The following is an 8,979-nucleotide window of genomic DNA, read 5'->3' on the forward strand; positions in this document are numbered from 1 at the left end:
GCGCCTGGCTGCCAACGCGCGCGAGCGGCGCCGCATGCAGGGGCTCAACACGGCTTTCGACCGCCTGCGCAGAGTGGTACCCCAATGGGGCCAGGATAAAAAGCTGTCCAAGTATGAGACCCTGCAAATGGCGCTGAGCTACATCATGGCTCTGACCCGCATCTTGGCCGAGGCCGAGCGATTTGGCTCAGAGCGGGACTGGGTCAATCTCCACTGTGAGCACTTCGGCCGCGACCACTACCTCGCGTTTGCCGGCGCGAAACTGCCGGGCGAGAGCGAGCCCTACAGCCCGAGGCTCTTCGGCTTCCAGCCGGAGCCCTTCCAGATGGCCAGTTAGGGCGCGCGGCCCTTCCTGGGTGATGCCCAGTGGTCCGGCTCCCGAGCCGCGACCCTCTTCACAGTAGTTGCAGGGGCTTTCGGTGGCCTAGGAGGCATTCTTAGAATAAAATTAGCAAACTTTCGGGTTATTTTTATTCACATCACTAGTCCTATGGACATAATGATTTTATTGCCTTTCTTTTTCCCTTATCAGTATTTTGTAGATCTCATTGGTGGATCTTGTGAATGGTTTTTATTGCTGTGAAAGTAATGCCCCCTATCCCTTTTTCGGACTACTTTAAGGGAAAACAATCTTTAGGAAAAATAGAATTAGGCTATACTTCAGTTTTAGTCCTCAGAAAAGTAAAAACTTGCTTAAACTTTGTAAGTTTGTCCTGTTCTGGTGAAGTTACGGTATCATTACCTGTGTATGCTTAAAACAGCTGCCTTCCTATGGTGTAAAATGCATTTATGCTTGGTACGTTGTGTGTGCATATGCATGAAGTAGTCAGACTTTTTTCTGTAGAGTACATGAGCGTGAATGCTCCGGATTTTTAAAAATTGTGTATACATTATTAAAATATAGATTTTGTAAAATATAAATTAAAAAGTGGGTTTGTCTTTCATGATAGGTGCCCTGCTAGTTTCGTGATGGTACCAAAGACCTATTTGAGGTGATGATATTTAATGCTTCCCTGAGCAAAGACGTGGAATGTTTAAATCTAATCACACTAATGGCAAATGTGCTGTTTCATACTGCTTACCCAAAAAAGACAAACCGATGAGAGTACAAATAATTAATTTGAAAATTTTCTCTGTCAACCTGGAAGTATAGATGCATTTTTCATGGTTTTTAATGATTAAATTAATTAAAATAATATTTAGCTTTTAAGTAACTAGATACATAGTTTCTCAATATTTTATTTTCCTTATTAAGCCAATTACTATCAATTCCTTACAAATACCCCAACATATATATCGTTCCTATATATATACATAAACTAACACTGAAAGAAAGAAAAAAACTGTTGCTTTCAGAAGTGGTTTAATCAGTATAATTTAAGCAATAAGAGCTTCGCTACTATCAGGGCTAATCAGTATGAGAGCAAAATAATATCCATGGTATTTATTTGAATTGTTTATAAATTTGCTTAATCATTGGATAAATAAACCAAACCCTTAATGTAAAGAGTGACTTTGTGGTCAATAGTACTACATGCATTTGAGAGAATGTCTTGCTAATAAATAGAAAACACAGGACTCAAGTTATTTGAGCATTTGGAATTTGTCACACAAATCAACAAAAACAACTGACATCCCATCAAAATCACAAGTCAACAAAAACAAGGACATCCTCTCAAATTCTTTTATTATGGATTCTAATGCCTAACATCAGATGTAGCCATCTATTTGCAACTTATCTAAAGAGTCTCCATAAAAGTTTTTACTTTCTTAGTTATCTCTAATTGTCAAAATCCATTTGGTTTGTAATGTGTCTTCCCAGCATACAAACTCAAACTTGCAAAATCACAATTGTATCTCTGGAAATCTATTGAGAGATTAATACTGAATTTCCCTTCAGATATTTGTTAAGAAGAAACCAAGTAGGGCTGAGTACTTTGCTTCCACATTGCAAATTAGAGAGTAAATGTTTAACCTCTTGACCTCACCGGCTCTTAGAAGATGCTGTAGTCCAGCAGGCAACTCAGTTCTAGAAGTGATGATGCCAGGATTCCTTTCTGGTCATATTCTACTTTGCAGTGCGCAGTTGGTCAGATGGCAAGGCTTAGGCTGCCTCACTAGTTGGGCACAATAGTCTAATTATTTCAGACTTAAAAGAATTCATTAATAACTCCAGTAAGTTTGTAGAGTTTGAGAATGAATAAAACCCATGCTAAAATAAAAATAAAAAACCAACAACAACCAAACAGTTGTGTTAATCAGAAAATGTCTCAAAAATGTATCAAGATTGTTAGTCCTTTTTCAGGTAGGGTTCACATCCTTCTGTCTGGTCCGTAAATACCCTGTAAAAGAAAACTTTTTATTTTCTCTCTATGGCTTTTGGTACAGAAGTTTACACAATAACACTCGGTAAATATTTCTTTTATGGTTATTAATAGCAGTTTCTTAATGAAATTGAACAATTTAATTAAAATGATGGGATTCTAATCCCATGCCTCTCCTCCATCCCCATGCCTCCAAAAAAATGAGGAATCTGTTTGTTAAATATTATGCCTTTAACTGCCTGTTTCTGTGTTTTGGAAATCTCTGGAATCAACTTCGCTCTTACTAAATCCCCAAGCTTTCCACTTGACTCGATGTACTATTTTTCCTAGAAGATATTTTAGGTAAATGGGTCTCGGTGGTCAAATCCAATCTTTGATAAACTTTCCACTGTATGTTGGGAACTCTATCATAGCTTATGGATTAGGAGCTTGGATGAAGCAAATGTAAAAATTTTTTTGAAGTTAAGATATGCATAGTAGATTTTAGACTACCAAGCAACCTGAAAGTTGCTACAATATCCTATACTACTCACCTTTGAAAATTCTTGTTCTAGTTTGACAACAAGACATACAGAGATTCAAAAACTTTTTTTTTTACCCTGGGTTCTTTTTTTCAATAAATCAACAAATATTATCAAGCACCTACTCATACCCAGGCTCTCTCAACACCATCCTCATCTTTGGGTAGGCAGCTGAGAACAGATGTGTATTAATAAGCAGTCCTAAACGGAGCATAGCTGAATGCTTCAACAGTGTAGTACCAGTAATATGTGCCATAGAGCTCCTAAGAGGGGCATTAAATAATAAAAGAAAAGGAAAAAGAAAGAGAGAGAGAGAGAGAGAGAGAGAGAGAGAGAGAGAGAGAGAGAGAGAGAGAGAGAGAGAGAGAGAGAGAGAGAGAGAGAGAGAGAGAGAGAGAGAGAGAGAGAGAGAGAGAGAGAGAGAGAGAGAGAGAGAGAGAGAGAGAGAGAGAGAGAGAGAGAGAGAGAGAGAGAGAGAGAGAGAGAGAGAGAGAGAGAGAGAGAGAGAGAGAGAGAGAGAGAGAGAGAGAGAGAGAGAGAGAGAGAGAGAGAGAGAGAGAGAGAGAGAGAGAGAGAGAGAGAGAGAGAGAGAGAGAGAGAGAGAGAGAGAGAGAGAGAGAGAGAGAGAGAGAGAGAGAGAGAGAGAGAGAGAGAGAGAGAGAGAGAGAGAGAGAGAGAGAGAGAGAGAGAGAGAGAGAGAGAGAGAGAGAGAGAGAGAGAGAGAGAGAGAGAGAGAGAGAGAGAGAGAGAGAGAGAGAGAGAGAGAGAAAAGAAAGAAAGAGAGAGAGAAAAGAAGAAGGAAGGAAGGAAAGGAAGGAAGGAAAGAAAGAAAGAAAGAAAGAAAGAAGGGGAAAGAAAGGCAAAGAAAGAAAGAGACTCTCCCTGGGCAGGGTTTCAGTTGGACTAGTTATTGTATGTGGGTTCTCCCTAAGTGCCAGCCAGTGGTTGAAGCCCCAAACTCCAGGGTCAGAAGTCCTGAAGACCCATATACAAATAAACAGGGCTATCAAGGTGGGAAAAGCCATGTAAGCCTGTGGTTCCCAACTCTGACTGCTCATTAGAATCATACCTAGGGAATCTTGAAAAAAATACGAAGCCTGGGGCTCCCAGCTCAAGAACCTATTTAACTGCTCTGAGGTGAGGCCTGGGCATAGTTTTAAAATGGTCCCCAGGTGATTCTAACAGGCATCAAGGTTGAGATCCACTTAATTAAACAATATCTACTATGACACCATTAACCTCATTTCCCAAAACTGATTATATTGACTTCCCATTTTTTCTGTATTTGCAAATATTAAGAGGGATTAGGCTATCTTTCTTAACATCTGATGCAACTAGTTTCTTAGTTAATGAGGTGACCTTTATACTAATGAAGATCTAAAATTTTTGCTAGATATGAACCAGATAGAGTTGTTGGGTCGTGGTTAATAGAGCTGTAAGATTCAACAATTAAGGCTCAGTTCACTTAAATTATGCCATATTACTGTAAAAACAAAGTGTTATTTTTGAACTGAATTTGACTAGATTCTGTTCTTTGCTTAGGTGTCACTAAAGATATCACTTTTCATGACTTAGAGGTGAAAGAAATTTCAAAGTACATGTAAGACCATAAATACATGACTTATTTCCTTAGATGTATACCTATCCCCTTTTCAAGTCATGAATATACTAGTGGGTACAAGCTTTAACAAATATTTTATTGAATTAACACAGGACATTTGGTTTGTTATGTCAAGTTGGTAATGTATGCAAAAAATACCTGAGCTGAAAGAAAACTGCTCAAAGCAAGAGCTTAACCCATCTCATATACGAAGTCTAGGACCAAAACAAAACAAAGCAAAACAAACCCAACAAATAATTGAGAATAAATAAAATTTTATTGAATGAATAAAGAAACGGTCCACCACATCCTCTAAATTGCTTTTTAAAACATCCAGGTTAAATTAAATACAGGTTTTTAATTCTTATTTTTCTTCTTCTAATTGCAAAATTTCCAAACAAAATACAACCCTCAACAAATCTTTAAGAAAGCATAGCTAGGAAACAGCAACGGGTGTCACGGAATACAGTACCATATACCTTCTGAAGAAAGACACAGTTTATGCTCACAAACATTTCGGTTTAAACAATCAGTTCCACAGAATATCTAACATGCACGATGCAGAGGAACAGGAATAAAAGCCAAGATCTATGAATTGTTTTCTAGTAATAGAGGCAAAATATACAGTTTATGTAATTCACACATTTCAAAATGGCTACTATAATAATTTTTCCATCAAGATTTCAATAACCAAAAAAATACTTTAGAAAATAAGTTGACTCAAGCTTCCTAAGATGGAAGCATACCAGATTTGTGAGCTTTCTGGGGCTTGGTGTATTTTCAGGTGGAAAGAAATGATGCATGGAGAGAAAGGAAAAGTGTAGGAGGTATCACTTGATTCTAATTGAATTAGGTTAGCTATGGGTGTTCCACGCACAAATCCTTACTTGAAGTGTGTGTGTGTGTGTGCGTGTGTGTGTGTGTGTGTGCGTGCGTGTGCATGCATCTGTATAAATTCCTGTAGGCACAAGTACAATATTTGTCATTCTTCATGGCTGAAACGAATCATTGGGGTTAAATTCAGACTTGTATCCGAGAATACAAAACCAGAGCCTAAAGGATATGCTCATTTTTGAGGGTCCTTATCTATTTATTATCTTAAAGTTGATTCATTTCAACATAAGAGCATTGACATGCTAGCATAGAACATTTCTTCATTAGGGTCTGGAATTATTTAATGGAGTTGTCCTGAACTGATTAAACCAGAAAGGAATATAGGAACTCCTTTGCTATTTTTCTGTGTGCTGCCGAATCATTATTTTCACCAGCTTCAACCATAGAGACACAAGAATCAGAGTTCCCTTAGGCTATTCTGCCTATGGTAGAATAAATTCCCCTGGAATCTGCCTGCAAAAAGCAGATAGAACATTTATTTTAATTCATTAATTTTTCTCCAGTTTTTTTTTTTTTTAACTCCATACCATCTTGGAAGAAGATTCCACCATTACGTATTGCCCTTCCAAGGAAAAACAAAATAGTGAGGAAAGAAAGAAATGTGAACTTTTAAAACAAATTAACTACTTATTTGGGGAAAAATATTTTTAACATTTTCCTTGGAATAAAAAAAAAAAAAAACTATGATCACTTTTTTTTTTTAGCATCTCTAAACTCTTCATAAATATTTATTTATCCTATCCTCCATTCTGGGAAAGACTCATGTATTTTGCTTATTTTACAGATAAAGAAACAGAGACTCCAGAGTTACAGAAAAATTAGAGAATGTGTCTGAAATTCATCTGAATTATTTAAACCCCCCTTATTTCTAGAAATTCACCTGGGAGTTCTCCTAATGCTACTAAATATTTTACAGATTTTTATCTTGATAGAGAGGTCAAGAAACTTAATGCTAACGATTCAAAAAAGTGAAAATTAATCAAGAAAGAGGATAAGGTGTCTCTGAAATCAAAATACTGAAAAAATAAAATATAATTTACAGATGAGTGTTAAACAATACAATTGCATTCAAATGATCTCATTTGAATTATTTCGGGGTTTTAACTCTCCTTAAAATACACAGTAAAACCATTTATACTATGTACACATACACATTTAGTTATCTTTTGGTAGTGACCACTGTAGTCAATGCTAGCATAGAGTTCAATGGATTCTTGCATCACTAACTGGGGAAATTACAAGGATCTGCCTCTAGTTTGCAGATAACTCATTGAATATGTGTAGAAACATCAAATTCTTTGGAATTTTGAACATCACACAATTCACTCTTACCATACTATATGAAAATAATTCATGTTTCTTAGGTGTATTAGAATACCTCTTATTGTAACAAAACTATACTTGTATCTCCATTAATTTCCAATCTAAACTTCTCAATCCTCCCATCTTTCCCATCTTTAAGTCTCACTTTAAAAAGTATCTCTGTTTTCAGTTAAGAGGCAGAATGAATTTTAATCTTAGACAGTTAAAGAACATTCTGTGAGAAGTCTACTGAATCTATTGGATATTTTAGGAAGACCAAAACTTAATTATTTTTCTGTTGCTCTAGAGATATTTAACCAGATTATATATAATTCATGTAGTGATTTATACAACTATAAGGATAATTTTTAAAAATCACTTTAAATTCTCAAATATCTTTGTACATTAAAAAATCAGTTTCTGCATCATCAAAAAGTAATCCTTAAACCTGAAAATTAGAACTGTTTTCTGCATTTTAAAGAAAAATGTACATTTATTTCAGTCTTAAAATGTTGAAATATTTTAATTTTTATTATTAGAGAAAGGTTTTCTATTCACTTATATGTTAAAATCTGGCGAATTAGTGTTTGTGCGATACTACAGTAGAGACATTTTCTTTATGCTTGCTCTTAGCATTTATGATAAGATTCTCAGAGGATTAAAAAGTGTGTTCTTTCTCTGTTTTTGCAATTTCAAGTCTATTGCTCTTTGGAGTTTAAAGTGATCATTATTTACATACTAACAAAAGGCAGCCTGTTTATGGTTCTAAATACCATATATGCAAACTAATATATAATTAGACAGAAATAAGAGGCAAACATATTTTTAACAAATATGTAATTTTTTTTGCACCGCCAGAATTTTAAAACATGGTATTAGCAACTTTTTTAGCATATTGATGACCACTTCATTGTTGAAGTTTAGGAGATGCTGTGCATTCTTCAAGCAATGCTTTAGTAATTAATTTTCTGAAATAGTGATCCACTTAAAACAAGAAAAGGCAATTAGTGGTGAAAAGGACTTTGACATAATAATCAAAGAAACTGTTCATCTTACTGGTAAGGCACATTGATTTTCAACTCGACTGTAAGCAGAAATACTTTGAGGCCAGGTTACCCAAGGACCCTGTGAGGGACCTCGAATAAAAGTCATTATAGGTAAATTTGCCTTTAACTTTACAATCAACTTATACGTAGCCTTTATATAGACTCAGTCTAGAATCTCAGTTTGAAAGCTACTTTGGGAGTGTGTGTGGAGAAGTTGAACAGGAGGGGGCTCTGATGAACAAGGACAATTTGGGTGTCTGACCCGGTCACTTTTTTAGATCTCCCCTGACAGCCTGATTTTTTTTTTATTTTTTTTTAATTTTGTCAGCAATTCTATCCATTAAAACTTGATGGGAGTAAGAAAGCAACTATTTTTTAAAATGCAGTATCTCTGTGAAGTCGAAAGACTCTCAGGCATTCAGAATTTGTTCAATTAGATTGCTTCCTTTTGAACATAAAGCCAAGATTCATGGAACTGGAGATAGGTCATTTTGTAGCATGGAGTATGCTGACAGGCCATGGGGAAGGGGTGAGATGGAATGGGTTACAGCAGGGGGATTATAGAACATGGGGCACAGGGTATCTGGGGAGAAAACACACATAATGGGGATCAGTACAGAAAGGACCATGGACGTTCTTTAGCTTTGACACATCATAGACATGAAAAAGGAGGAGGAAGAAGTGTTTCTTTGCCTTTTATTGGCTGCTTTGCCTGAATCTCTATTATTGGGATCATAACCTAATTAGGTATAATAGATTCTATAACTCAGTCATGAATTGAATGGGGTTTACTGGATGCACTCGGGAATCTAGCATTGGCTAATATGGGTATAAGAAAATACATTCTGAGTTTTAAATAAGCAATTTACAAGTGAACATTTAAAGGCAGCCCATTTATCATTTGAGGATTATCCAAATTAACCTGTCCGTACAAAAGTTGGCTTTTGACTCCTTTGGGAGTTACTGTCCATAGTATGTGTTATTCAGAGTTCTAGCTCTACCCACTGCTAGTCTCTTGACCAGTTAATTTCTCATTGGGTGTCTAAAAAAGTTAGGTAAGGAATAAAAAGAGAAAGATGCACTGAAACTGTTCCATTAGTTGGCAGTTCTGATTAAAATCTTACTTTGGTGAAGGGCACTATTTTTCAAAAAGGCAGTTTGATTTTAATGGCTCATTTCCTTTCTCCACATTCCTTCTTGATCACTATGACTGTTATAAAAAGCCCTTCAGTTCTTTGGAGAGAGGGGTGCTTATGGGATCCATAAGGCATTTTGAAACAAAAGGCCAGATG

The 8,979-nt window shown here is 36.2% G+C and overlaps 1 protein-coding gene across 1 annotated transcript in view; it reads left to right on the forward strand.

Moving 5' to 3' along the window:
• Nucleotides 1–337, forward strand: part of ATOH7 (atonal bHLH transcription factor 7) — a 537-nt gene extending 200 nt beyond the window's left edge. The window contains 1 exon segment of the mRNA XM_025049421.1: nucleotides 1–337. This exon segment is cut by the window's left edge and continues 37 nt beyond it. Coding sequence (XP_024905189.1) covers nucleotides 1–337 — 337 coding nt within the window.
• The last annotated feature ends 8,642 nt before the right edge of the window (nucleotides 338–8,979 follow it).

Source organism: Pteropus alecto, unplaced genomic scaffold, assembly GCF_000325575.1.
Source record: "Pteropus alecto unplaced genomic scaffold, ASM32557v1 scaffold155, whole genome shotgun sequence".
NCBI classification, from domain to species: Eukaryota; Metazoa; Chordata; class Mammalia; order Chiroptera; family Pteropodidae; genus Pteropus; species Pteropus alecto.